At 54.7% G+C, this 27,099-nt stretch overlaps 4 protein-coding genes and 1 non-coding gene across 7 annotated transcripts; 2 read left to right on the top strand and 3 right to left on the bottom strand.

The window, feature by feature from the left end:
• The first annotated feature begins 691 nt into the window (after window positions 1-691).
• RNF122 (ring finger protein 122) lies at window positions 692-8,764 on the top strand. Of its 2 annotated transcripts, none has more exons than XM_075523635.1 (6): window positions 692-844; window positions 6,213-6,369; window positions 7,313-7,358; window positions 7,615-7,656; window positions 7,994-8,073; window positions 8,165-8,764. In XM_075523635.1, the coding sequence occupies exons 1-6, from the start codon at window positions 820-822 to the stop codon at window positions 8,277-8,279; spliced, it is 465 nt and encodes a 154-aa protein (XP_075379750.1). In that variant the 5' UTR covers window positions 692-819; the 3' UTR covers window positions 8,280-8,764. The 2 variants fall into 2 exon arrangements, with proteins under 2 accessions (XP_075379750.1, XP_075379749.1); XM_075523634.1 differs by having other exon boundaries at window positions 7,991-8,073.
• Window positions 8,765-8,939: 175 nt separating this feature from the next.
• TTI2 (TELO2 interacting protein 2) lies at window positions 8,940-13,178 on the top strand. Of its 2 annotated transcripts, XM_075523484.1 has the most exons (8): window positions 8,940-9,403; window positions 9,626-10,176; window positions 10,453-10,639; window positions 11,155-11,247; window positions 11,623-11,807; window positions 11,896-12,039; window positions 12,602-12,764; window positions 13,061-13,178. In XM_075523484.1, exons 1-8 carry the CDS (start codon window positions 9,026-9,028, stop codon window positions 13,139-13,141), a joined length of 1,782 nt encoding a protein of 593 aa, XP_075379599.1. In that variant the 5' UTR covers window positions 8,940-9,025; the 3' UTR covers window positions 13,142-13,178. The 2 variants fall into 2 exon arrangements, with proteins under 2 accessions (XP_075379599.1, XP_075379600.1); XM_075523485.1 differs by lacking the exon at window positions 8,940-9,403 and having other exon boundaries at window positions 9,491-10,176.
• LOC142420205 (small nucleolar RNA U13) lies at window positions 8,953-9,047 on the bottom strand. Its single transcript, XR_012778714.1, has one exon. It is a non-coding gene; the product is annotated as a small nucleolar RNA U13 (small nucleolar RNA).
• A 36-nt stretch (window positions 13,179-13,214) lies between the features above and the next one.
• MAK16 (MAK16 homolog) lies at window positions 13,215-16,824 on the bottom strand. Its single transcript, XM_075523489.1, has 10 exons — window positions 16,708-16,824; window positions 16,255-16,304; window positions 15,894-16,003; window positions 15,681-15,745; window positions 15,371-15,522; window positions 15,004-15,058; window positions 14,842-14,916; window positions 14,364-14,471; window positions 14,072-14,128; window positions 13,215-13,790 (listed from the first exon to the last, which is right to left on the bottom strand). Exons 1-10 carry the CDS (start codon window positions 16,720-16,722, stop codon window positions 13,602-13,604), a joined length of 876 nt encoding a protein of 291 aa, XP_075379604.1. The 5' UTR covers window positions 16,723-16,824; the 3' UTR covers window positions 13,215-13,601.
• A 2,476-nt stretch (window positions 16,825-19,300) lies between these two features.
• SLC18A1 (solute carrier family 18 member A1) lies at window positions 19,301-26,664 on the bottom strand. Its single transcript, XM_075523579.1, has 15 exons — window positions 26,562-26,664; window positions 25,973-26,333; window positions 25,243-25,301; window positions 24,862-24,945; window positions 24,487-24,579; window positions 24,081-24,170; window positions 23,083-23,126; window positions 22,864-22,924; window positions 22,630-22,725; window positions 20,750-20,828; window positions 20,574-20,625; window positions 20,300-20,363; window positions 20,077-20,196; window positions 19,737-19,870; window positions 19,301-19,414 (listed from the first exon to the last, which is right to left on the bottom strand). Exons 1-15 carry the CDS (start codon window positions 26,662-26,664, stop codon window positions 19,301-19,303), a joined length of 1,554 nt encoding a protein of 517 aa, XP_075379694.1.
• Window positions 26,665-27,099: the final 435 nt, after the last annotated feature.

Below are 27,099 nucleotides of genomic sequence, written 5' to 3'. Positions count from 1 at the left end.
GACCCAGCCACCAGCAGCAGAAACCTGCCTGATCCCTGGGGCTGTTGGTGGAGGAGGATACACAGAGCCCACGATACTGCCATCCCTGACACGGGGCACGTGGGGACACACGGAGCCATTTTACAGCCCCACGCTGCCAGTCCTGCTGCCCTCATGGTCACCGGTCACCTGCAGGATCCACAGTTTGGATGGAGATGCTGATCATGGCCAAACCCATCCCCTGCACAAGACTGAGAGCCACCAGGAGCTCAGCGCGTTCCGGGAAGTTCCCCCAAAGGGCTGTTGAGTACACAAGGACGGGCTGGGCTCCAGCCAGGTGGCAAGGGAGGCAGGTAATGCACACTTGGGTCATGTGCAGAGCATTTCTGCTGGATGATGGGGCCCTATGTGAGCAGAGCCCCTTGCCCGTGCATGTTTCATGGGAACACGCGTGGCAGAAAGGCGCACCGTGGCCACACGTACCACGGGGATGCGCGTGGCAGGAACGAGGATCACGACAACACGCGTGGCAGCAGCGCAGGTCACGGGAGCAGCCTGGGCCCTCGGCGTCTCAGCGCCCACGGCCCGGGGAAGCCGTGCCTGGAGCTCCCACGCCTCGCCCTGCCCCAGCTGCGGGGGCCGGCAGCGGGGCCCGCCGGGGCGCTCGGCGCTGCGCCCGCCGCGGGGGCGGCTCCGGGGAGGGCTCCGGGGGGGCCGGGGCGGGGTTTGCGGGCAGGGCCGCTCCCGGCCGCCCAGCCCAGCCCAGCCCCGCTCCGCTCCCGGCCATGGCCCGGCGCCGCGCACGGCGGAGCCGGCCCGGCCCCGCGGAGCGGCTGCCGGATGCCCCCCTTCCAGTGGTGCCACGGTGAGAGCGGGCTGCGGGGACGGGGGGGGGGACGATGGGGGGGGAGGCTGCGGGGCGTGAGTTTGGGGGGAGCGGGCATCCGCCCCCCGGCCGCTCCGTGCGGCTGGGGAAAGTTTCGCCTCGCTGCCGGTGCCTGCTCGCCGCCCTGCCCTGCCCTGCCCTGCTCTCCCCTGCCCTGCCCTGCCCTGCTCTGCTCTGCTCTCCCCTGCTCTCCCCTGCCCTGCCCTGCCCTCGCCGCCCGCAGCCAGCCCCCCTCCGCAGCCGTGCGGGGCGCGGTCCCCGGGCCGTGCGGGCCCTCGGCTGCCCGGCGGCGGGAGCCCCGGTCCTGCCGCCTTGGGGCTGCGCGGGGCGGGGGTGAGCCGGGGAAGCAGTTTTACTTCCAGAGCAGCGAGTCCTGCTCAGCTCCCAGGAATAAAGCCAACAACTAAATGAGCTTGCCATGCTTTCGCTTCGTGTGCTAGTTGCAATGAAAAAAAACCAACCCTCTTTCATGTGTCCGCCGAAGTGGAATAAACTTATTTTTAAAGGACCCCAGACAAGGCCCTGGCTCCTCACTCTTGTGTTCGCTGTAAGAAATCCTCAGGAACGTGGAACTGAGTTTGCACATGTGAGGGGGTTTTGGTTTAAATGAGAAGTGGTTTATTTTTATGACTAAGTAGTTGAGAAGCTGCGCTGGGAATTCCACCATCAAAGCCCTGCCTGAGCAACAAAGGCTGGGTTATTTTAATTTATGAAAGGGTTACAGCCTTTGAAGCTAAATATAATGCAACCAGTGGCTTCCTCTCCTGTAACACATACCTTGTGTGTTCTTGTGCAACTTGGGGGATAAGAAGCCACTGGTCCTGCAGGCAGTTAGCCCTGGACATGTGGTGAGTTTATGGGTTTCCATTAAACGGGGTACATGTAAATGCTCCACAGCAGAAAATGCAAACTTGGCTGTGTTAAAGAAACATCCTAAATAAGAGAGACTTTGCTTTTAGAGGCTCTGAGCAGCCACAGCTCTCCTCAGCTTCCCAAGGCACGGGCTTTGGGAAACGCTGTGAACAGAGCCCACCCTTGTTCAAAGGCCAAGATGTAGGTTTAGGAGACCGGCTGTGGGCATCTGACTTGTACATTTTGGCTTTAAGCCCTGAGCTTGCAAATATTTAAATCAGCGGAGTCCAGCAAAATTGCTTATCTGTGCGCTTGCTAAGGACCTTTGCAGAATTGGGGCCACTGGTGTAAATAAGTCTGAGACCCAGTAAAGAAATTGCATTTTCAACCTAAATAGGTATATTCACAAGATCTTAACAGACAGCGTATACTGTGCTGCCTTGGCATTTCAGCTCCTCTTTTGCATCACAATTTTTCCTCCTGTTGCTCAGCTGTAGTTCAGGGGACTCGTGCTCAGCGGGCACAAGCCAGGTAACTTTATTCGGAGGGGAGAACTGCTTGGCTTAGGGGCAACTTTTGCGGGAAGCCTATTCCAGCATCACAGCAAAAATAATATGGAAGCTGCATTCAATTTTCTGATGCAAAGCCCACAGCCTTTGTGTGGGAGTAGAAAGAATGGTTTTATTTAATGACCTGCTGAGTTTTCCGTTTGTTTTATTGAACAAGAATTGGGGTGAGGGAGAAGCTCTGCTCAGCAAAAACCCTGTGCCTGCGCAGTACGGGCAGAAACTTGTGTCTGTCCTGACTTGAAATACTGCAAAATACTGTAAACTGTTGTGTCCCGAGGGCCAAATCGCGCGGCATCGCTGGAGCACAAGGGTCTGCGTTTGCGGAGGTGTCGGCTAGGCTGTTTAGTGGGGTCGTGATGGTTAAGTCATGCTGTAGGGTTTGGGGAGGGGGGAGCAGGGCTGGGGTCACCCCATTAGCCAACTCAACCAGAGGCACCGCGGGTCCTCACGGCAGCTTGCAGCAGGGATATTTAGGCCGGCTCAGCACTTAAGTCTGCCGGGGAGCTGTGTGGGCTGGAGGAGGAGGAGCTGAAACCCACAGCCCCGACGGGTTGAACTGTACCTGTGCTGCTTCTGCTTACAAAGGGCAGGTTTTGCAGTTTGCATGAAAAAAAGCTTTGCTGGCAAGATGAACCACCTTTCTGAGCATCCTTCTTGTAGTGAGAAGGGTCCAGAAAGTCAGTGCATGTCTGTAGGTAGTTTCACGGATGTCTAGTCACCCCTCTTTTCCCATTTTTCAACTAAATAATTGTTCTAGCACGCTATCTTCAGGGATTCTGGTTTCAGGTACAAAACCGGTAGACTTAAGCTGGTGAAATGGGTTGTTTCGGTTTGCGTTTGGTGCCCATCAGGTCTTCATTTCATGTTGGTTAAAACCAGATTTGAACCATTCCCCTTGAACTAAGAATACGGATGCCTTTCTCAGGCAAAGGGGTTTACGCTAATCAAAACCATCGCTCAGCCAATGCGCCCACCATGCCGATGAGCTCTCGTGGGGAGGAGCGGGAGGGGAAGGGGCTGGCCAGGGTTGGGAGGACCTTGCTTTTCTCATTGCCTCGCTGAGACCCGCTGCTCGAGGGCTTGTCCTGGCAGGACCTTCTCATCTCAGCCGAGCCGATGGCTGTTCCCCAACCAGGAAAGGGCACTTCCCCGGAGCCGTGCTCACTTTTCGGCACTGCAGCCTGGAGCTCATGAATTCTTGAAAGCCTATTTAACAGGAATGAGCCTTGCTAAGCTGGTGAGTCTAAAATTAGCCTTGCCAGCTGTGTTGCGGCTGGCAGGGACATGTTAGACCGGCTTCTCTCTGCTTCCTTCGGCATGGGGCTGCAAGTTACAGCATCTCTTGTTCCACCTCAGTTTTTTCCCTGCTGCTGCTGCTGGTTTGACTGCCCCTCTCTCGGCACCCATGTGGTTTTATGTGCAGCTGTGGCCACCTGTGGGGAATTTGGGCATCTAACGTGGAGCAGTGCTCAGTAAGCAGCTTGCGGGGTCGGGGAATACGATTTCTGCCCCACGGGATGGGGCACAGCCGGGCAGAGGGCAGGGACCGTAGGGACAACCCCGTGGAGAGGAGCGATGTCTGGGTGCGATGTTCAGGAGTTTGTACGCTGGGTTTTGAGCCCCTTAAGATGAGTGCAGAGGGATGCGCTGGGGAGGTTAGCATGGGATTGGCAGGGTTTGTCTCCCTCGGGGCTCTCCTTCCCAGCCCGCCCGGTGCTTCTCCTGGAAAACCTCTGGGACGCACATGCCAGCCTTTCCCTGCTCTCCGCGGAGCTGATTCTCCTCCTGCTATCCCCAGACAAGGGCTTTTCCATCTCATCACGGGTGGCCACGCAGCTGCCCACGGAGCAGGTCCAGGTCATCCCTCGCTGGCTGGCGGTGAGCTGCGGCACGTGCAGAGCAAGCGCTCGCCGTGGCCAGCAGCAGCCCTTCGGGCCCCTCTCCCGCACCCCTCTGGCTGTAGCTTGGGTTTGGGCTGTTTCTGTCGCCATGGCTCTTGTGGCACGGAGGGAAACGGCCGGTGCTTTTCAGCAGATTCTTGGAATAGCTCTCAGTTTGAAATACACGTAGGAAGCATTATTGTTTCACTTGTGACCCGTTATTGTTACCACAACCCACCGCACTCTGTTTGGCCAGCTTCAAGTGAGGCTTCCACCATCCATCAACAGCTGCTCTGCAGCCTGCATCCCACCACCACATGCACCAGCATTACCTCATTTAGTCGCTCAGTGGTTTTTTTCAGAGCTGATATACCTTTTTTTTTTTTTTTAGCATTTCTCAATCATTTCCAGCAGGGAAATGGAAAAAAACAATAACCTTTCCTATTGTCTTTTCCTGCACCTGGTGGTCTCAAGAGCAGAAGGCTGGGAGAGGAGGACCTGACAAACAAATCCTCCCTTTCTCGCTCTGTAGATGAGGTGGCTGATGAATTGTCTCCGGCGATTACAAGAGGCAAAGATCGGCAAGTAGCTCTGCCCTCTGTAGCAGGAAAACCCCATTTCCTACAGTCCAGACTCTCGTCTGGTGGTTGCTCTGGCTGCACAGCGGCAAACCGTGGTCCCTGGAACCAAGAGCCTCTCTGGCCACGGTGGCTTTGGCCATTGCATCACTGCGGCACGTAAATTCAAAGTGCACCGCAAAGCAGATACCCAGGAATGGCTGGGAACTGAGCGTCCCAGGGCAGGATCTCACCCCAGGGGTGCCGCCTGCCCGTCCTGCTCGGGCTTCCCTTGCTACGCAGATGTCCTGGGTCTCTCTCGAGCACACGCTGCTGCCTTCTCTCCCCATCGCAGCAGGGAGGAAACCAGACAGACCAAACCTGGGATCCCGCCGCTTGTGCAGAGGTTTCTGCTGCCTGCTCTCTTCCTGTCTCTGCTCTCTGTGGTGGAGAGCAAATTTCATCCTCTCATGAGAAACAGGCAGAGGGGTTTAGTGGGCCGTAATTAAACCCAGAAGTGTTTCTGTAGGAGCTTTTTGATGAGATTGCGCAGCGCGGGAACAGAGGGTGCTGAGCGGAAGGGGCGGGGGGAGATGCTCCGTGGAGCACAGATGGGGCTCGGGGGCTGCTCTCCTTTAAAGTCCCATCTGAGTGAGATCTGATGAGAAATCAAAGCTCCAGCTCTTGTGGGGTCAGCATGATTTCGAGACATAAAAAGCAGTGCTTATTTAGTGCCAGAGCCTGACTTTGCATCGGCTCCCAGCAGAGGCAGCTGCAGCGGGTCTGGTATTTCCGTGCCTTTCCCCCTCGGTTAGGTGGGGACCCTCCTGGGGTGGCCGCGCTGTCACCGGCTCTGCGTGACGCCCTCCTCCGCACGTCCCCCGCGGTGTCAGACTTGCAGCGAGACGTGGTGGCCCAGGCAGCGGCGTGTGACTGGTGCGTGCTGGCGCCCACGTTTTTGCTCGGAAAGGGGATTCAGTCACTGTGGTGCTGAATGTGCTCCTGCACAGCCCCGCGCTTCTCCCAGCACCAAGGACGAACCAGCCACTTGCTCTTTGTGGCTCCCATGGAGCAATGACAGACGCCAACTGTTCTTGTTTTTCAAGCTCTTTTTTTGTGCTGTCCTTCCCTAAATCCCCTTCCGGCCTCCATGTATTTCTCTGGAAATGAAAGCACGGGGCCTCCTTTTCTCCCAGACGCCTGGATTCTGCCTGGGGTGCATTTGTGCTGCTGGAGAAGGGTCTCGTGACTGTAGCAATGCAGCGGTGTCTGCTGCCTGTGCCGCACTGAGCTGCTCTAAGGGGCTGCTGCTCTTCCTGGGGAGATCTCCAGTTCACAGGCCACCAGACGATGTCTTGGCATTGGTTTCTGCCCACTTTGCAAACTCCAGAGGGGACGGAGTCAGTCCAGGCTCTCTCCACGCTCACAACTTCTTCACCTCTTTTTCCCCTTTCTCCATCCTAAATGCTTTTCTCTTCCCCCCCCAAAGGGTGCTCCTGCAGTCTGGGGCTGATTTATACCAGTAAACCCTGCACGATGCCTCCCATCACGTTCCAGGATCTGCCACTGAACATCTACATGGTCATTTTCGGCACCGGCATCTTTGTCTTTGTGCTCAGCCTCATCTTCTGCTGCTACTTCATCAGGTGAGCCGGGGGCCATGGCGGTGGGTTGGCATCCCTGGGGCACCCCCTGTCCTTCCCAGCACCCCGTTGTTTTGTCCCGAACACGGGAGCCGCTCGCCACGAGGATCTGCCCCGAGGAGCGGGGCCGGCCGCCCGCCGTGCTCGAGCCAGGCGTGATCGTGGTCCCCTGCGGCCGGAGCAGGGCAGGAAACGCAGGAAGGGGCTCTTGTTTTTCAGGGGACCATGCAGAGGGACGCATTGTGTCGGGCAGGGAAGGAGCAGTGCTGTATGGGAGAGGATGTGTCTTTACGTTACACTCCCTGTTCAGTGAGGGCTATTTTTAAACCCAAAGCCGAGGCAGCAGCTGGTGTTTCTGCAGGGCCCGGGTGGCTCAGTCCTTCCCTGCGGGATGCCCCTGCTCTGCCGATGTCCCGTGCATCTCTCAGCCATTTTTGGGACTGCAGAAGCACATCTTGGTGCCTCGGTTGGAGGACAAGCGAAGGCTGCGAGCGGTCCCCTTCTCCCCACGTCTTGCTGGGTTCCTCTGCCAGGCAGTTTTCCCCAGCGCCCTTGGCCCGGCCAAGGTCACAGCAGGGCTGGGAGCTGCCGGCGGGCAAGCACTGGAAATACAGCGTTTCCTGCACCACGAACGACTTCCTAAGGCAAACAATTGGGGCTGCCGGCTCTTATCGCTGCCCGCCGCCAATTCCTGCCGGTGCTGGAGGCAGCACGGGGCCCCGTAGCACCGCTCTGCCCGGGGCACGGCCTTGGGCTGGTGCCGCCCGTGGCTGCGCCGCTCCGATGGCACAAGCGCAGCCTCAGAGCTGCTTATCCCCAAATCCTGGTCGGGAAGGGTGCGTTCCCCTGATTTCAGGTGCCTCCCAAATATTTTTGGCTGCGCTGTTCCGTCGTGACCCTTGAGGATGCTGTAAAACTGATGGTGCCTTTTTCTCCCCCTCTCCAGCAAACTGCGACACCAGGCTCAGAGCGAGAGGTTTGGGTACAAGGAGGTAAAGTTGTTCGTTGTTTCCTGCACGTACCCGCAGCGATTCGGGACGGAGCGGGAGGTGGGCGCGGGTGGGTGGGGACACAGTGGGGACTGATTCTGCTCATCCCAGCTGGGCACATTCAAAAGTGGTGTGACAGGACACGCTGCCCACTGTGCCCGGGCTCAGCCTGCCCCTGCCCAGCTCGGTTCAGCTCCCACTGGGACTCCTGGCAAAATCCCTCCTGATGTTAAATCCTCTGCCTCCTTTTCTCCCTCAGGTGGTTTTGAGAGGTGATGCCCGGAGGCTGAACGTGCACGGGGTGAGTGGTACCACCTCTGGGTTTTGACGGAGTTGGGGCTAATGGGACCAATGCTCTGGGGCACATCCCCTCTGCTCCATGGGGTTGAAGGCAGCTCACAGGCAGAGTGAGGCCAGGATGGGGACGTGCCGGCACCGCGTGGCTGGGAATCGGGAGGAAAACCCCCTCCTCGGGGGCGGTTTGGGAACTGGGCTGAAATCCCAGCTGGAAATACCGGGGAAGAGGCACCGCAGCAGCGGGATTTCCCCGGCCACAGCATTTCTGGTGGGAGCGGGGCCACGCGCGGGTGTCGCGCCGAGTCCCACGTGTTCACGCCCACCCTCACCTCCCGCAGCAGACCTGTGCCGTCTGCCTGGAAGATTTTAAGGTGAAGGAGGAGCTGGGGGTGCTGCCATGCCAACACGCCTTCCACAGAAAGTGAGTGCGGCCACAGTGGCCGGCGGAGGGCTGCGGGGAGGGGGCATTTCCCCAGTGGGGATTTGCATCCTCCCGTATTTCTGCCCCGCAGGTGCCTGGTGAAGTGGCTGGAGGTGCGCTGCGTTTGCCCCATGTGCAACAAGCCCATGGCGGGTCCGGCACAGCCCCGCGCCGGCATCGGCACCCTCCTGGACGAGCTGGTGTGAGCAGCCCCGCTCCTCGCTGGCCAGATCCTGCCGGGGCCATCGCGGGACCGACACGCGGCCTCACCCGGTCCCGTGGGATCGAACAGTTCGTCTCGAAGGACTTGGGATTTCTGAGTTGGGATTTTTAACTCACAGGTCGTTGCTTTGTTTTGGGGGGTTGGTTTTTTTTTTTTTTTCCGTCGCCCCGGTTCTGCTCTGTGGGGACCGCGTGGAGCCGGGACCGCTCGGGGTTGCCCGTGGGAAGCTGCGTGTCCCCCGCTCCCTCCTCCCCCTTGCTGCACGGGGTGTTTTTGTACCCGGTCCCCTCCGGACTCTCAGGCTCCCCGCGCCCGCCGCGGGGCTGGGCGGGTTTGTGGCGAACAACGATTAAACGGACGGTTTCGCAGCCGGTCTGAGCCGTCAGCGCGCCGGGGGCCGGCGGCGTTTCGGGGGAGCCTGGAGGACGGCGCTGCGGCGCGGGGGAGGCCGAGACAGCCCCGGCACCGGAGGGGGGTCCAGGGGTCACCGGGGGGGACAAGGGGACACCGGCGGCCGGGGCCCTGCCCGCCTGGCGACACGGAGCACCCGCCCCCAAGCGCCCGGAACGGCCCCAACCGCCGCCCCCTCCGCACTCATATTGGACGTAAGCAAGGAAGATGACGCCAGCAGTGACGCCGCTGCTGACCCCCCCGGCGCTCAGAAGGGATTGTGCCACGTCGTAACGCAGGGCGCACACGTCACGCAGCCGCGTGCCGCTCCCATTCATCATGCGCTATGAACCGGAAGGATCAGAACAACTGTTCCCGCGTCTGAGCCCACTGCCGCGCCCCTCACCCCGAGGTTGGGGCGAGACCAGCCCCTCCCCCGGCCGTGCCGCGCTCGCCGGTGCGCACCGCTCTGCATCAACCGGGCCCGCGCTCGCAGCCTCCTCCCGCCCTTCCCCGGGCCGCAACCGCCGCCCTTCCCCGCATACCGGTGGTTCATTCCCCATGCTAATTTATTCACACATAGCCACGCCCCCCGCCTTTACGGCAAGGCTGGGAATTTGCGACAGTGGCGCGGTTTGCGGCGTCTGTTGGGGGAGGTGGTGGCCCTCCGCTCTGAGGGGTCCGGGGGTTTCTCCTCGCAGAGCGCTGCTGCCTGCGGTCAGTACCGGGAAGAGCATTAATGGGGGGTGTGGGGGGGAGGGTTTAAAGGGTTTTAGAGCGGGGGAGGTCACACCGCGGGGTGGGAAGTGGCCCTGGGGTGCGGGCCCGGCCCGGCCCATGGAGCTCAGCGGCCTAGTGCGAGCCCTGAGGCTGGAGGGGCCGCGGGACGGGGAGCAGCCGCCCCCTGCTGTCCCGCCGGCCGAGCAAGTCTTCCTCCAGATCGGGCAGCTTTTCTCCGAGGGGGCCGGCGGTGCCCCCAAGGCCGGCGTGGTCAGAGACCTGGGTGCGCTGGTCGAGGCTGCAGACTGCCGGTGGCTCTTTGGAGGCCTGAGCCCTGCGACGCTGGGTGAGTTGGTGGCTGTGCTGAATGGCTACGCAGCACCCCCAAAGCAGGAGCAGGATGCTGCAGAGCTCCCCAGTAAGGACAGCGCGTACACCGCTGCAGCTGAGAGAGCGGCAGATGTTGGCTCAGTGTTTCTACACCTCCTTGTGAAGCTGGAAGCTGCCAAGACCCAGGAGTCTCTGGGCGTTCCCGTGGTGGGTCCAATCCTATGCCGTGTGACGGGACCCGTCTACATCTTTGCTGCAACACATGTTGTGGAGAGGCCCTGGACAAATGTGAGGTCTCAGTCGGTGGCACAGGAGCTGCTGGCGCTGCTGGTTCAGGCTGCAGGCTGCGGGTCGGTGGCTGAATTCCTTCGGGGAAAGAATGAAGATGAGGAAGGAAGATTTGCAGCAGTGATGGGGCTCCTGAAGCAGGAGTTAACCAAGTGAGTAGGAAGGTGAGGGCAGTGATGGAGAGGGTGGCGTGTTTGGCTGGTCTCTGCGTAGGAAGTACTAGAAACTTTTGGGAAACTGTGTGAGCTCAGGCATTACAAGACACTCAGTGATAAATATGGGGCCAAGAGCTTTACAAATACCCCAGTAACGGAAGGGGGGGTGGGGAGAATCAGTCAGAGCTTATTGTCAGCTGAGAGACCCAGGTGTGTAGGAAATGAGCATTCATTAGTTCCAGTGTTCATTAGTTCTTACGTTTGTATTTCCAGAGACACTTGGAAGTGTAACCCTGCCACAAAATTTGTGTTCTCCTGGACACTGCCTCACGTCACCCGGCCCTGGCTTAGCCGTTACCTGGAGCGTGTCCTCCCACCGTCGCTGCTCATCTCGGATGACTACCGGGAGGAGAATAAAATCCTGGGTGTGCGCTGCCTGCATCATATCATTCTCAACGTGGTAAGGGATTTGAGAAATTAGATCCCTTTCTGGGTGGTGTTTGAAGGAAGGGTGGGCTGGATGCCTGTTAGGATTCCTAATTTCTCTTCCTGGTTCTGCGGTTAACCTTGCAGTTCTGCTCCATCTTCCATACTGTCCCTGTGTGTTTAAATATGTGTAGTTCCTATATCTATTACACTAAGCAAAGAATTGCTTTGTCACCTTTTGAACTCAGCCGATTCATGTATCAGCCTGACAACAGTTTGCAGGGCAGGGTATTAAAGTAATGCCAGTGGAACTGCAAAAGAGCAGCTGGGGAGGCAAAGGAGAGTGGGTGCTCCTGTGCATGGCAGGGTTTAACCTGCATTTGGTACAGCACCTGCTCCTGCTTTCTCGTAAGCAGCGTTCCTAATGTGCGGTTTGTGCGAGGATTGTTTTTATAAGACCTGGGTTTGTGAAGGCTGTTCTCTTTTACTAGGTTAAGCGGGTGCTGAATGCCATGCACAGGAATAATGTTCTGTTCTCTGTTGTTGCAGCCAGCTGCTGATCTGTGCCAGTTCAACAGGGCTCAGGTTGTGTATCATGCCCTTTACAACCATCTCTATTCACGAGAGGCCCCTCTCATCCAGGTAGGACTTCATTTTAACCTGCCTTGCGGTATTGCGTTATCAGCCCCACGAGGGATAGCTGGCATAAGGCCTCAGGAGGCAGAATCTGTTTCCTCGCAGACAGTCCAGTCAGGCTGTTACTAGCCGATGCTTGTGGCCAAGAGACAAAGTAACACAGTAGATTTCAGGAAAATCTCAAAGTGGAGGGAACTTTTGCCTCCTGTCCCCTTCCAGGTGGCAGCCTTGCTGAAGAGGGCCGGTAACAGGTAGTAGAAGTAGTCGGGTCTGTCAGGTGAACTGCAGCAGCTGTGGGTGGTCAGCGGGGTTGGAAGTTACTGGTGTTTTGGAGAGAACATTAGCAGGATCGCCCAGATTTACTGTCTCACACCAAACCAGACAGTACTGGTGTGCCTGCTGGACTTGCTGCCGATCCTGGAGAGAGCCCAGCGGCAGCAGAAGCAGGCCAGACCAACCACCCCCTGCGATGAGGTGCTGCAGCTGGTTCTGACCCACATGGAGGCAGAGCATCGCCTTGCGCTGCGGCGGGTGTACGCCAGGACCCTGCCTGCCTTTGTGCAGAGGTGAGAGCAGCAACCGCAGCCCTGCAGGGACTTGCCTTGGCCTTGGTCTGTATCTCCCTTCTCAGTGCGTGCTTCTTTGTGTCGGCAGGCTTGGCATCCTGATAGTGCAGCACCTGAAGAGGCTGGAGCGAGTTATCCTGGGGTATCTGGAAGTCTGTGATGGCCCTGAGGAAGAAGCCCGACTGGGAATACTGGAGGCACTGCAATGCACCATAAAGCATGCTTGGCCCAGGTCCTGGTCTGGGGGTGAAAGACACTGTAGAAAGCATATCCTGAATGCAGTTCCTCTTTCAGAGCCAAAGTTACTGCTGCTTGAGGAAACGGCCCTGAAATCTTAAGGAAGAATCTGTCACAGGGAGGAATCACTGGCATTACTGCTTTGCTGAAAAACCTGGCCAAAAACTAAGCTGGGTCCTCATTTTGATCTGACTTCTGTCTGTTCTAGAAGCATCAACTTGGCTAAAAACTAAATCTATGTTCTCTGCATGGCAGAACTGTGGAGTAAGCCCTGTGCTGTGAATTGGGCTGCCCCAATGACAGGCATTCCTGATACACCATCCTAAGGTTACCAGGGCCTGCGTCCTCCCTCTGGTGGGCATACTGAGCGAGGCAGCTTCTTCAGCCTCATCGCTGAAGCAGTTGCTCATCTTAGGCCAGCTACAGTCCTGCTCCACACGTAAATGTCAACTAGCAGCTCTGCCTGAAGCGTCTAGGAACTGCTAAGCAAGGCTGTGCTTTCCCCTGGCTTGCAAAGAGGATTTAGAATAAGGTGCAGTTGCCGTTTCCGTTTGCAGAATGCCGTGCAGACTCCCTGTGCTCCTCAAAGCCCTGCTGAAGATGATCTGGGACGTACACACTGACCAAGGCTCGACACCAGAGCCGGTAAAAGCCGCCTTGCTCCAGGGGGCCACTGAATGCCTCATCCTGCTGGATCGCTGCTCTGAAGGGCAAGTGAAGGTGAGCCGGGGACCCAGCACTGCTTCATCTCTGATCCCTTCCCCCTTAGAAGGGGCAGCATGGTGCATGCAAGAGCCCACCTGCTTCCTCAGTCCAACAGTATTTTGAAAGCATCCATTTCCACCCACCTCAACATTAGTACTTGACTTGGTTGATAAATGACTTGATATGCATATCAACGGGTATCTAGATATGCTTTGTATAGTTCTCCTCCAACAGATAGCTGGGGGAGGGTTGATAACACCGTAAGCCTGAGTGTGCCAAGGCACTGGACATCAATGCTTTTCTTGTTTCAGGTCCTGCTGGAAGGCGTGTACAGCAGCTGTGAGGAGAACCGTGTACGGGAATGCCTCAGAAAAGTGCAAGAGAACACGTGAGGCGTGGGTGATCAATGCTCACCCTGCTTTTTGTACAGTAAATTTTTTTTATTTATTTAAAGTTACTGTCTTTCTCATCCCACCCATACCTCCCCCAAACAAGACACGCTTGTGTGCTCGCCTAGCCACACGCGGGCTTCTCCAGCTTTAGAACAAAGCAGCAGTGCCCCCCAGTCCAGGTTCCTTCCCGGAGCACAGTCCGAGCTGAGCCTCGTGTGGTTGCAGACAAGGTGGGGAGTCTTCTTCCTTCAAACTGCGCTTCATGCAGGAGTTGTACAAAGTTGCTGCAATTGCCTGGGGTCGGGACAGAAACCCTTCTTTTCTTAAAGAAAACTATTAATTAGAATATTGAAAAAGGAGTAATTTTTGAGGGTCCTGCACAGAGTGGCAAAAGCTGGAGGGAGTTCTAGTGACAGATCTGGAGTCCTGTCATTTAGTACAAAATGAGTTCAGGAAGGAGTCAGGTTGCTTTTGTTTTGGTGGTTGGCTCTGTTTCTTCTTCATACTCTATTTCAATGTAGGGACGTTTTGTTCTCGCTCGTCCTTTCAGGGGAGTTTTCCCTTTAGATTTGGAGTGAGAGGCTTTCTTTTCTACTTCTTCTTCCTCTTCCTGCTCCTCTTCACTACTTGTCTCCAACTTATCCATGTCCTGAGAAGGAAACACAAAAGTGACATCAAAGCACGCTGTGTACCTAAACCTCCTCTTTCTGCAAAATTATCTCGTGTATCCGATTCCATTTGATAATTCCTGGCTCCCAGCTGTCTAGCCAGAGGAGCTGGGGTGTAGTGGATACAGTGCAGTCTGACTGTATCATTACGTTCCACAAATCTGATTTTGCTGGCTCTTATCCCATCACCAGAGACACCAAGAGGGCGGAGGTTACTTTCAAACTGCTCAGCCTGACAGTTTATACCTCGTGCTTCACCTACCTCAAAGTCACTGAGGTCACTGTCATCTGCTTCCACAAACTCTCTTTTATCCATGTCCTGTAAGAAATAAAGTCAGCAGCTAGTATGTGCACACTGAGCACAATACAGTGTCACGACTCGCAATGGAAGAGCCATCAAGGCCACCACCCGCATGCGCTTTCTGAGTTCACCTCTCCTAATCTCCTCTTCTCACCCCGACATTCACACTACAATGCCCAGCATACAGGTGAGTTAGAGGGGCTGCACCAGCTCAGGGAAGAATTAACTCTGGTGCTGTGGCTGAAAGCATTACCTCGTCATCTTCTTCTTTCTCTGCATCAGACTCGCTCTCGCTTTCTGCATCTTGCTGTTGTAGAGCTTTGTCAAAGGCATGAATGGGGAAGTTGTAAATATCTCCGTACTGAAAAGGAAAATGTGGATTTTCTGTAAGTCATAGGAGGAAGACAGCCGTTGGTGCTAGGGTCATCTAAAGCCTCTGGCCTGCAGGGAGGCAGTACCAAACTAGGCTGAACTTGTGGCTCAGCCCCTTCCCTAATTCTGAAGTAGGCACTCCTGTACAGAAAATGAGAGGCTCTGTGTTTTGGGGAAGCAAGTCCTCCAGCCTGTTACAAAGCCACTCAAGAAGGGTGGCATGCAGTTGCCCCCTACCCCTCCTACATGGGCGATGCCCCTCTTTCATAGCAAGGCCTGTGTCCCTCCCTGGAGAACCCGCAGGACAGAGGGCAGTGGGAGCCGTTTTACTGCTGTGCTCTGAAGGCAGTGATCCTTACTGTATCCTGTTTCAGTCTTTCCAGTAATTCCTTCTCAATGGCATTATCCAGCTGAGCGGCAATCAGAGCTTTCTCCTAATGGAGCAAAGAGGAAGTGTCAGTTGTTTGAAAGACACGTGGAACAGAAGCAACAGACAGGAGATTACATCAAAGTGGTATTACCTCTCTTCTCTTCTCTCGCCTTTCAATCTTTCTGCGTAAAGGAACGAGCTTCCTCCTACAGGGAACAAGAGCTAGTTAGTGAATCTGTCAGCCTCTTGAGTAGCAGATGAGCAAATGCTCGTTCAGGGCAACAACCAGCAGTTATATCATTAGAAATGCGGCTGCAACTAGTTCAAGTGCATTTATAGACACAGACTACACTGCAGTTAAATCCGTTTCAGCCAGCTTCATTTACAAGCCTGCCAAAGCCTCAGGAAAACAGCTAAGTGCACCCGGGCTCTGCGTACAGCCCGTGACAGTGGCTCAGCGGACAGACAGTGGCTTGATAAGCCAGAGCAATGCGATCATTCTTAGTTGTGTCACTTACTGTCGCTTGAGCGTCAGCTTCCGGATGCGGATAAGGTACTGCGTGATCTTAGTAAATCGCTGCTTGCATTTGTGTCGGATGAACCGCGGCCAGTAGATGAGGTTCTCGTCTATCTCTTCCAGTGCTTTCTCATAGTTCTTGCTTAGCAGGACCTGGGTGGGGGGAAAGGGAAAGGGTTGAGCTATGGAGCAGCAACAAAGTGGGGACGCATCTCCTCTTGGGAGGAGTCCCATCACTCCCGGCCCGCCACTGCCTCTCCGTGCGTTACGTTAGAGCACGCCTGGTTAGCGGTCTGCTCTCGTTAACTCACCCGCTCCCAGAGCCGCCGGGGAAAAGCTGCCCGCTCTATCGTCTTCATGTACAGGTAACACCGACCTAAAGAAAAGAGGAATGTGATCCCAGGAGAGAGACTGAGCACGTCCCTGACAGGGGGAGAGTGCTCGGAGCTGGGGTGCCCTCAGGCAGGCGGTATTCGCCCCCTCCCCACCCAAGGGGTTGTCCATTGCAGCTGCCGGACTCTCACCTTTCTCCTCCCTGACGGTCGCATACTGGCTGTTTGCCAGCGGGCAGGAGGAGCGGTTGCACAGACCGGTCAGGTTATACTCATTGCGGCAAAAGTTCTGGGTTTTTGTCCTGGAAAGAAGAGAGGTGAGATGAAGGGGAAGGGCGGGAGTACCCCACGGCACGCCCTGCCCCTCGCAGCCGCCCACGCCATCCTCTGCGACTGTCACGCGTGGCTGTGGTGGTGGCGCAGGGACAAGGGGAACAGGGTGGGGCCTGAGGGGGCACCCAAATTTGTCCTTCCCGCTCCTCTCCTCGCTGGAGCACCCTGCAGCCCCCCCGGCTGGCAGAGCTCAGCCCACTCTCGCCCCGCAAAAACTCACGTTATCTTGTAGGAGCAGAACTGCCTGTTTCCCAGCGTGTCCCAGACGACCTGCGAGGACAAACAGCGGGTGACCCGCACCGCCACCGCTCACCCAGCGCCTTGTGCACCCCCTGGCTCCTGCAGCCCCCGGGGAGGCTCCAACAGGGGGGGACCCCACAAAGATTGGGGTCCCCTCTCTGCACCCCATTGGCAGGGAGGGTGCGGTGCAACAAGAGGCGGAGGGACAGCAGATCCGCTGCTGCCACGTTCCCATTTACAGCCCCCCCCCCGGCCTATCTGCCCCCCCACCCCCCGGGCTGGGGACGGGGACCCCCCGCCACGTGGCGGTTGGGGAGGGGGGGGTACGCCCCAGCCGGACGCAACCGACTCAGCGGCGGGGCGGGCGCCGATTGGCTGCGGCGCGGCTGCCTGGCGGCGGGGCGGACGGGACCGAATCAACCGGCGGACTCACGTCGTCCGAGTGCATGGTGGCTCTGCCGGGCCGCGCGGCCTAGCGCGCCGCCATAACCGGAAGGGGCGGGACGCGGCGAGATCTCGCGAGAGCTGAGGTGCCGGAGGGGAGGGGCGGGGCTGGACTGTCATGGCGGCGGCGCAGCGGCTTGTCCGCGTCAGCGTCGGGCCGCAGCGGTGTCCGGGCCGGGGGGAGCTCCGTGCGGGGAAATAAACCTGCGGCACATAAAGCTGAGAGGCTGTCGTGGCCTGTTGCCGCTGCCCGCCGCTAAAGGAGCCCTGTCGAGTGCGTTGTCCTTGGGCAGCCCCCTCCAGGCGCTGGTGGAGGCCCGTGTCTGGCTTGAAGCACCAGGGTGGCGGCAGAGGGGGGTCCGGCCCCAGGCCCTGGGTGCGCCCTCGTTCCTCCGCCGTGCTTTTGGTAATAGGACATGGCAGGTGCCTCAGCGACGGAGGGGACAACAGACGCCGTCAGGTCCCGGTGCAGACCCACGCTGTTCCATTTTACACCCCAGAAGCTGCGAGGGAAACGTTTTGTCTGCAGGTTCTCTCCCCGGGGGGGAAAGCTGTTTCCTCCACAGCTACCAAGACCCGCCTTGTCTCCTTCTCCCTCCCCAAGCTAGCGGTGCCTGGTTATATCGCTGTCAATGCACTCAAGAATTAGATTAATTTTTTCAGCAGGGTGGGTATAAAATTCGGGCCGTTTGATGCAAAGATTACAACCTTTGCTCAGAACAGAGAAACTCCATCAATGTCATTAGCACTGCAACTAATTTATTAATTAAAAAGTCAGAGCTGCCAGTGCCGGCGGGGAAGAGCCTGACTTGCGTTGCCGGTGGGAACAGCCGCAGGCTGGCTGGCGAGGAGCCCACCTTGCAGGGATCAGGCCCCTCTGCTTTCGCGGTGCTCGCAGGGGGTGGGTTTCCAGAGCAACCAGCCACCGGGCCCGCAGAGGGGTTTAGAGCTAATATTTAATGGGGAGGTGCGCTGTGGAGGTGTGAATAGAGCCCCAAATAGAACAGCTCACATTTTTTCTTTCCATCACAGAAAGCAAACACGTTTTTCCTTTTATTCTTGGCAAAGCAGGGAAACAGGTGGAAGATAAAAATAACCAGTTTTTGAGAACAGGCTTAGCATTAGTCATTTCCAGGCAGCCTAAGAAATATAATTCCATCTTGTATGTGCAAAGCGAGGGGCAATGGGCCCACCGTGGACGTGGGATTGCCTGACAATAGCCATTTATGACCTTTGGTAATGAGTCATAAGGTACCAAATCTTGACGGATTGTTATTATCCTCCTGTTTCCCTGCTGGCAAGCGCATCTGCATTGTGCCGCGCCGGCTCCAGAGCAGTGAATCATCTGTTCTTTCTGGCAAGTGAAATGGCTGTGCGTTGCACAACTGCTCATTCAAGACTGAAATGAGGTTATATAAACTGCCAACAGTGGAACCAGAGAAGTTGCAAGTTTGAAGTTTCACTGGAAAAAATGAGATCACGGGAATTTCTCCAATACTTACAAAATTAATTTGGTACCTCTATTACTTCACTCTCTCTCTTACTTAACTGTAAGGTACATTTACAGACCATTACACTCAATAATTGTTGTTAACAGTGCAGCTGCTCTCTCTCTAAACTTGTGGCCAGGAAATTGCAAAAGGGCAATTAAATCAATCCATTGTACTTCTCGTTGCGATGGGTTGGGGTCACACACACAGCCTCTTGCCCCATCTCAGCTGCGGAGCAGGGATTTTTAAAAATGCTTTATTAGTCACTTATATCGCAAGGGATCTAACTAGCTTTGTTGGCCAAGTCTGTGTCTAAAACTGCTTTCGGCCTTATTTCTACCTGAATTTCTTAGAATTCTTCAAGTAAATGAACTAATTTAATGGATGTTGGAAAGGACACACAAACAGCTATAAGTAGCGCATAAATAGCACGACACATAAAGCTATACCAGACAGCAATGAATGTTTTTTTTAACTGTCCTCGGAGGAGCGTGGAGCACGTTAGCAGTGCAGTGACATCTTTATTGACGGACTGGCAGTCACACAGATGGGTAGAGCCCTGTTGTCAGAGGAAGGTTTCATGCTGGGGATTATAGCAGAATTCTGGAGAAAGAAATCTCCCAAAGCTGGTGCTGCTGATTTCATTTTCATTTTCTCCAGTGCTTTCCTTTCAAACAGTAAGCGCTTTAAAGACATTAACAAATGCCGCCGGACTCATCTGGGGGAGAGGTTGGTATTATCCCCTACTGCATGGGTAGGCTGTGCCCGAGACAATATTGTTCTGCGGGACAGGATGATACAATTCTCCTCATCTTTGTTAACTTTTTTTTACAGCTGAGATGTCCTAAGTTTGGGTAACTTGCCTAGAAGTCACACAGCAAATGAGTGGCTTAACTAAACGGATAGAGCTTCCAAATCTGGGGTCTCTACCCCCTGCCATGGATTGCATGGTCAAGAGAACAGGCCACCGATACAGCCTGCGTCCATCCTGTGTCCACAAGTCTTGGGGAGGCTGGGTTATTGGGTGCTAATACATCCATGTTCTCTAAACATAATATTCGCTTCAAAACAGGGCATGCATCCTTGCGCTTGTTATTCCGCATTTTCTGCCTCCACGTCACTGTCATCTGTGAGAGGGAAATCGCGCAGGGTTTTCTGAGTGGTGTAGCTTTTGGTCTGCATGGGGCATTCCTGGCTTAAGATTGCCTGGGTAAAGGAGAGAAGAAACCATGCTATAGTAAAAATGGTGATTCATTTGAATAGCTAACAGGAGCATTACCACTTTTAGAGAAAGCCAAAGCAGCCAACAACTTTTGCCCAGGGAATGCAAGCTGTGAGTTACAGAAAGGACCACGGCTCTAAACTTTTCTGGTTTTATAGTCTGAGTTTTTTGTCCCTTTTTTGAGGGCAGAGTAGAGCCCAAAAGGGAAGACACAATCCTGCGCAAATTTATTCTAATCCCCCCCCCCCAAATCTCTGGATTATCAATCCCTTATACTTTAAGAGAATAACGTATACTTAAACTCACAATCTTCTCCTCTTTAGCAGGAGGGTTGCGCAAGTACCAACAGAGAGGAGCATAAGCAATATTGATAACTCCAATGATGATCATCAGCCAGGGAAACCCAATAGCTCGTACAATCGCACCGCCTGTGGATGGACCTGCAAATTTAAAAATTAAAAAAGGCTAAGATGACAGAGAGCAAAAGGTGCCTTTCCAGCCTGGAGGGGGCTGTGAATCTGTGGTGGCTGGGTTGCAGACTCAGTGCCGGTTGCTTGCAGCGAACGCAGGGTGGAGGAGAGGGAGCGATAAACCGAGTGAGATGCACGCAGAGCGCGTCTCCCCATGGGTAAGAGTTCATCCTTACCAATCGCGAAGCCCATGCAGAAGGCGACATCAGCTATGGCGTAGACGTTGCCGTAGACGGAGGTGTGGCGAAGGTCCACGAGGTAACCCATGATAGGCATCATTGAGGAGTCCACCATTCCTGCCCAAAGCAAGAAGGAGCTGATCAGTCATCGCCTTCTCCGAGGGCAGTGGTGAGTGCTGCGTTTGAGCTGTGTCGCACAGCCTGACCACCGACAGCTTACCTATGGCAAAGCCAAGCCCACCATTTGGGGCAATCAGCCCGTAAATATTTTTGGCCAGAGGTACCTTTGAGAGGAGAGAGAGGATATATGAATGAGGCCAGAAGAACCGTGTGAGGTGCGAAGGTGTAACATGGATCTGTGAAACCGATACACACGTGCAGCCACTGAACATCTACTGACTGCCGGGCACGTAACCCTGTTGCAGTACTATCACCCACACTGCCCCTGCTGATTTTTTGACAGAAAGGCCCCAAAATGGTCTTCTGCTACTTACACAAAGGAGACTAATTCCCACCACAGCCATGCCGATCAGGGAGCACAGCCACCTGCAACGAGGCCGCAGTTAGGAGAGGGCAGATGTTCTCAGTGTGCGCGCCACCACGAGTGTAATTCACGCTGAAAGCGCAGGACTGGGCTGGATTGAGCTGGAATCTCTTACGTTCCACTTACCGGCCCATTTTGTTAGCCAAAATCCCGAAGAGATTGGTGCCGATGAGGTAGGATATACTGGCAGGGAGGAACGCCATCCCTGAGAGAGAATAAAAAAGTGTGTGTCATCCCCAAGCAAATACAGGGAATTTGCAAAAATATTCACTTCAGTAACTGCTCCTCTCATTTGGAGAATATCAAGAGCCAGGCAAGGCAAGCTAACGTCCGGCACCCACTCCGGGGGTGCCTGTCCAGGCAGTGGTGCTTCTCCGTGTCCTCCACTGCCGTTGCTCCGTGTCAGGGCTGCGCTGGCTGCCCCGTTGCTCCCTGCCCTGTAGAAGGGTGGGGATCCCTCTATGAAGGTAGAGGGAGTCATAGAAAGTGCATTTCCTTATTGATGGGGGGGAAACTGAGGCACAGTGATTCACCCACAAGATCTGGGTGAATGATCTTGTGTTAAATACAGAACTTTTTGTCCCTTCTGCCTTAATAAACTCATTCTCCTCTCCCATCATAGCTTCTTCCTCTTCCACCTTTATCCCCTTACCTTCTGCTTTTCACTTACTAAATAAAGAGGAATAAAATCACTGCTTAAGTAAAAAGCTTAGGGATCATTACGTAGTCAAAATTAAATATTTGCACTGTTTGCTGATTTACCAGTTGTTTATTTTTAATATACTCTCCTGCTGACTATAAATAAAACTGATCAGCTCCATTTCACTAAGACAACTTCCTTATTGAAACAGACTGATTTATGTTTAATTTTCTCTCCTGTCTTTAACAGCTACAGAACACCGTTAATCCTGCAGGTTTAGTCCAAGCTCTTCTGTTTTTTTTTTTTCCAGAATTATGGGAGTGGGCAAACCAAAGCATACAAATAAAGAAGCCCCTGGAGTTCATAATAGCTTGTGAGATGGGTGACTTGCAGTTGACCTGTGTCTAAATCCAAATTGCTCTCGAATCTCAGGTACCTGAAAATCTAGTGAATATATTTGGGATTTTCTTTGATGCCTACTGACCTCTGGGTCCTGCTAAGTCACCTCAAAGGTTCCCCTTGAGTTCAGTGGTGACGGGAGCAGCCCTGAGTGCATTTCTCAGCCTGTGACATTTGTGGTGTCCAGACAGCTACTCTGTCCCTTCTCCCCCCTGCCAGAATCCTTGGGCCGCTGCTTTACGCTCGCCCATCCTTGCTCAATCACTTGCTCATGAGAAGCATCGTAGGCTCTTACCGGGATGGATGCTCCTGCCTGACCAGAGGATAACTCAATTAGGAGCTCTCTCAGCCCTCCTGCTCCCAGGCTGCAATTCAATTTGGGATCTAAGTGTAGCCTGGGGCACCCCCGGGGTCATTCCTCAGCCAATTGGGTTTTATAACAATTAGTTTTTATTTTTGTAGCGAACACAGACAATGTTATCTCCATATCACATTTTCTAGGCAGCTGGTAATTAGTGCGTACCATCCTGTCCTGCCTGGGACTCTCTAAATGGCCTTGTTTTACTCAGAGCTGCCTCTGCAAAACCCATCTGGCTGCCACGATTTCAGCCCAGCACGATACCATTATCTGCCCTGCAGAAGACAGGATTCGACAGGCTTCCCGTGCACGAAACAGCCTTTCTTCCACTGCTATTGCTCTCGTGGGGAGTCTGATTCCATACAATTTTTTCAATAATAGAGAAAAGCACATTGTATAGCTACTGCTAAGGACATTTCCAGCTGAAATTGGAGCAACACTCAGCCTGGGATCACTCACTCTGTGCGGGTGAGGGTATATGTTTTCTTCTTTTTTACAATGATACAAGAGATTATTCAATCCATCTCGCAGTGCCAAAGCAGGACTGGTTCTAGCTAAACTGTATCAAGCAACTGTTCGGGAGTGAAGGCTGCAAAGCACGACACCTACCTAGCTGCCATTTCGGGGAGCACATGGTTTGCATCATCCAGATGGGCAAGGTGGGCTCGAGCATGGCCACCCCCATGTTGGAGAAGCAGAGGGCTCCTGACAGGGAGAAAAGGGAGAAATGCTCTATTTTAACCACCTCCTGCTGCTGTTTCAAGCAGGCACGAGTGAATCTCTTTAATCGGGAGATGCAAGCGCGCAAAGAGGAGCGCGGTGCGTGCTGACGTCCGCCTTTACCTGCAGCGACCAGGATGTAGGGGTCTCGCAGCAGGGTGGACACCGGCGTGCCTTTGGTGCTCTGCAGGATGGCAAAGGGGGGTTACGTCGGCTGAGCACCGTGTGTGCGTTCACACCCATCCTCGGCTCGGTGCCTGCACAGCCCTCCTCCCCGGGGAGCGCCCGCTTCGTTCACGCCGCCTGGCACCGGCTCACGTATGCACGCACGTCTGTACTCACCTCGGGGGAGATCTTAGAGGGCTGCAGTATGCAGAGCTGCAAAGCTGGGAAGAAAACATTGATGTTAGCTTACTGCTGGCGACAGCATCAATCCACATTTCCCTCTGGCTTTTCCTTCAGCGTGGCCCCTTTCATCGGCAGAGCCCCCAGGGATGCAGTGACTGTGTTTGGGGACATCGTTCAAGCGGGCAGAGGGAGAGGTGGGTCCCAGCCCTGCTCCCACGGGAGGGAGCAGCAAAACTCCCTGAAGTGGTCTGTGTTAGAAGTGTTTTGTCAACCCACGAAGCAGTCAACTATGCAAATACTCTCCGTCAGGCTGCCAGCTGCCTGCTGGGGAGCCACAACTAGAGCATGACAGAAATTAGATGTGGAAAAGAACAGGATTAAAAAAGAAAGTTTCATATGTATGGGACCTACATTTCATTTTCCAGAAGCTCTTACATGCTTCATTAGAGATGTCTTGCATTACATCTAGGCAAAGATGGTAACTGTGACTATAATTTAATTAGCTTAATACTTCCCACTAAAAAGGCACATTTCTGCTATCTATAACTTTGCCGTTACACTCTGAAGGCTCTCGTGGCCTGCATCTGTAATACAGCTATCAGAGAAAGAACAAGGTTCACCATTTATGCTGGCAAAGTCTAATTCCTTCGTGGCATGGTGAAGAGGCTGCAGACAAGTGTGCCTTTCATAAGAATTCGCAGTTCAAAGAGCTTTACTGAATGTGCTATTCAAGCCATTAAAGCAATCAAGGGGTTTATTAAGTAATGAGGGACTAATTTTGACTATATTGCTATGTCAATCATCTGGTGGTAGAAAACATATGATTTAGCAATAACAGAATAAACCAGTGCTGATGATATCACCCGTGTTGTATTAATCTGCCTCTTCCTCACACAAGCCCTGTGGGATTCTCCTCGAAACGTCCGCATTTAAATCTTTTCTTTTTTTTTTTTTTTTTTTTTTTTGTAGGATTAAACCATTTGGCTTCTCACCTCCATCCAAGAGGGCGAGGAACGCCAGGACCAAGAATGGAGATGATTTCCCCACGAACTCGTACATCACGCTCCCAAAGGGCGCTCCGACTGCAAGGGAAAGGCTGCGTCACACAGCGGCAGTGCCACCGTCCCCAGCGCCCGGGCAGCAGCGCTCGGCTCCTGCCATTGTGGTTTTCTCTGAATCCCCCGGCAGGTATTTGGTGAAGGTGGTGGGAAGGTGTCGGGTGCAGCGGGCAGTGGCCGTGCAGAGGGGGCAGAGGGAGGGAGGAGGACAGGCCAGCCATGCCCGTGGGATGCCGCCGGGGAAGGGGCACAGCCAGGCAGGTGGAAGCCGTAGGTGATGGCCAAGGCGGCTCTGGAGATGCCGTTGATTTAAACCCTGTTGGGAACAAGGTTTCCTTACTCAGCACACCCAAGGCCAAGCCTCCGAGAGCGATCCCCATCGCGTTGCCCCTCTCGAAGTCGTCCGTGTACACGCTGGCCAGCATGCCCAAGCCTGGGAGCAGAGAGAAAGCAGAGGCCACGTGAGGCTGGCTGGTACCGTGGTGGTGGGGCTCCTCTCTGCAAGCAGCCTGGGCTTTTGGGGGGATTTATCTGCTTGCCGGCTGGGCTGTGTAGGTGCACCATCTGTACCAGCCAGGCAGGCGCAGCGAGGAGGAGGAGTTTGAAGCCGAGGAAGGCACTCAGTGTGTCTGTGCTGCTGATCATTCCTGAGATGCTAATTGAACCCAGACAAGGGGAGCTAACGCAGAGACTAAGGTGTAGCTAAGACATTTACCTGCGACTGATGAGAACGACGACCCAATGCCTTGGAGGGCTCGGGCGATGAACAACAAGGTGTAGGTGCCTGAGAAAGCAAACACTGCGGAGGAAGGAGAGAGACGGCGTCAGGCAGAACTGCGGACTGAGCGTTAAAACCCTGCAGAGGGTAACAGCGGCCTCAGCCTGCACCAGTTTGGGTGCTGGAGGGTGCTGGGTGCCACTCGTCCTTTCTTGTCACTGATTTCTGAGACTGGTTGCTCTGCTCTCCTTTCTCCTGCATGGGGACAGCAGGAGACCTTTGGGGTCAGCAGGGACAGCAGGGTCTGTGCAGGCACAGACCAAAGTATTTTCTCCTGTGCTGCTGCGTATGAAGGGCAGACGGAAGGGCAATACTCACTGACTGTGGAGAGGAACATGATAATGAATCCAATGAACATGGGGATGTGGTATCCTATCCTGGAAAGGGAAAAAAGAGGCATCATCTCAGGGAGGATTCCTCATTCCAGGTTGAGATCTGGTCTTGCTGCCCAGCCTTAACACACACACTTCTGTGTGGGCTGGTGAGCATCTCCTGAACGTGTGGATGTGCCCGTGAGTGCTGCTCAAGGAAGCGGCCAGTGTCTAATTGCCCCCAGCTAATTTTGTAAAAGCACACCCAGGGGCACGGCTCTGTTTTGCCAACTCATCTGCCCACCCAGACCATGTGGAGATGAGCCCGGCGCCCCTCACACGTGTCTGCTAGAGACAAACGCAAATTAAAACTCGCACAGAAAATCTGAACTTTATATCCATAGCGGGGTGGGAATGTTTGTTTGTTTATTTGATGGTTACTGGTATTAAATAGCATCTGTCTGCACCTGAGGAGAGCATTAGTGAGGCTTATGTTGTACTATAAACTTGCAAGCCATTTGTAGGCTTTTAGAAAAGGTAAAAATCATGCTTATTTTGATGCGTATATTCTCCCCCTTGCTATTTTACCCACCGGTTCCTGTAATTCTGTGATTGCAGGGGCTGCAAGTGTGCAGCACAGACCTTAACTGCTCAGCTAATGCTGATTTCATTAGCAGGCAGGAGCTGCCTGTCCCTGAAGGGCTACACCCCGGTAAAAACCCAGGTCTCTGACCTACCTGTTGGTCAGGAGACCCACGGACGGGTTGACCACCAGCTGTATAAGAGCCTTGGAGGCAAACAACAGCCCCACACGGACATTTTCCTTGGCGAGGAACTCCTCGCCCTCCGGGCAGCCGCTCGGCGGCGGTGGGCTGCTGGTGGGGGGCTGCGGCGGGCGGCTGCTCTCTGTCCCGTTCACCAGCTCCGCAGCGCTGGCGGAGCCCGAGACAGTCACCGTGGTGTTGTCAAAATAGGAGAACATGGAGGAGAAAGGAGGAGCCTTCAAGGCTGGAGGAGCCGGCTCAGTCCGGGCTGGGACGACAGAGCTGTTAGTGCCTTCGTATTCTGTTGTATAAAGGAAGGTGGGGATGATCGGTACTGGAAGAAAAGCCAGAGAAGGGATTAGTTAGTGATTTTACTCCATCTTCTGGCTCGGCATGCAGCTGAACTGAATGGTGCTGGCTAGGTGTCGGCGTCCTGCAAGCTCCCTGCACCCAGCCCTCCCCAGGGCTGTCCCTGCGCAGGGACCCTGCCGGCATCGACCGACCGAGGAGCCGAAACCCTGAGGCAGCACCCGAAGAGCACAGCAAGAGCCGCACACCGTACCCACGACCGTCAGCAGCATGTTGTCCAGCAGCAGCGCGACGAACACCACCACCAGCACCAGCCTCCGCGACGCCCTGCCCGCCGCCAGCCATCGCCAGGGCATGCGTTCGGCAGCCGGGGGCATGGCTGAGAGCCTGGAGCTCACAGCTGGGGTCCTGCTGGCTCCTGGTCTTCAGGGCTGAAGGTCTCCTATAACCTTTAAAGGAAACGCTCCGGGTTACAACCTCCCACAGCTCATGGCTTCTCCCTTGAGAAGGCAACTCCTGGGGTCAGTTGGTGTCTGTGTCCTCCAAGAGCTGGGTGCTCTTCCCTAGGAGCCAGGGCCACCAGCTTTGCTATCAAAGACCGTGGTTTTATCAAGCTTGCATTTAAAGTTGCAGATGGAGTGCGCTCTAACCCATTTCCATTCTCCTGAGTACCTGCTTCAAGGCATCGTTTAAGTCTTCTTCCAAAGACTCAAAGCACAAATCAAGCCAGTAGCTTATCTGTGGTAATCTCTACATCTTGTATTCCATGTTTGTTCTTTGGAGATTAAATT

This window comes from Mycteria americana, chromosome 23 (genome assembly GCF_035582795.1).
Source record: "Mycteria americana isolate JAX WOST 10 ecotype Jacksonville Zoo and Gardens chromosome 23, USCA_MyAme_1.0, whole genome shotgun sequence".
Classification (NCBI taxonomy): domain Eukaryota; kingdom Metazoa; phylum Chordata; class Aves; order Ciconiiformes; family Ciconiidae; genus Mycteria; species Mycteria americana.
Note: the sequence above shows the minus strand (reverse complement) of the source record. Positions and strands in the feature narration are given on the sequence as shown.

Excerpts from the sequence above, each read along its gene's own strand:
- TTI2 (XM_075523484.1), top strand. The coding sequence starts at position 9,026 with ATGCGCTATGAACCGGAAGGATCAGAACAACTGTTCCCGCGTCTGAGC. Across the intron at positions 9,404-9,625 it reads GCAGAGCGCTGCTGCCTGCG|ATCGGGCAGCTTTTCTCCGA; the intron begins GTCAGTACCGGG and ends GTCTTCCTCCAG. Across the intron at positions 10,177-10,452 it reads CTGAAGCAGGAGTTAACCAA|AGACACTTGGAAGTGTAACC; the intron begins GTGAGTAGGAAG and ends TTGTATTTCCAG.
- SLC18A1 (XM_075523579.1), bottom strand. The coding sequence starts at position 26,664 with ATGCCCTGGCGATGGCTGGCGGCGGGCAGGGCGTCGCGGAGGCTGGTG. Across the intron at positions 20,829-22,629 it reads CTCCCCGAAATGGCAGCTAG|GGATGGCGTTCCTCCCTGCC; the intron begins GTAGGTGTCGTG and ends ATTCTCTCTCAG. Across the intron at positions 19,415-19,736 it reads CTGCTAAAGAGGAGAAGATT|GCAATCTTAAGCCAGGAATG; the intron begins GTGAGTTTAAGT and ends TCCTTTACCCAG.
- RNF122 (XM_075523634.1), top strand. The coding sequence starts at position 820 with ATGCCCCCCTTCCAGTGGTGCCACG. Across the intron at positions 6,370-7,312 it reads TTCTGCTGCTACTTCATCAG|CAAACTGCGACACCAGGCTC; the intron begins GTGAGCCGGGGG and ends CCCCCTCTCCAG. Across the intron at positions 7,657-7,990 it reads GGAGGCTGAACGTGCACGGG|CAGACCTGTGCCGTCTGCCT; the intron begins GTGAGTGGTACC and ends CACCTCCCGCAG.
- MAK16 (XM_075523489.1), bottom strand. Across the intron at positions 15,059-15,370 it reads AAGCTGACGCTCAAGCGACA|GAGGAAGCTCGTTCCTTTAC; the intron begins GTAAGTGACACA and ends TGTTCCCTGTAG. Across the intron at positions 14,129-14,363 it reads AGAAAGAAGAAGATGACGAG|GACATGGATAAAAGAGAGTT; the intron begins GTAATGCTTTCA and ends TATTTCTTACAG.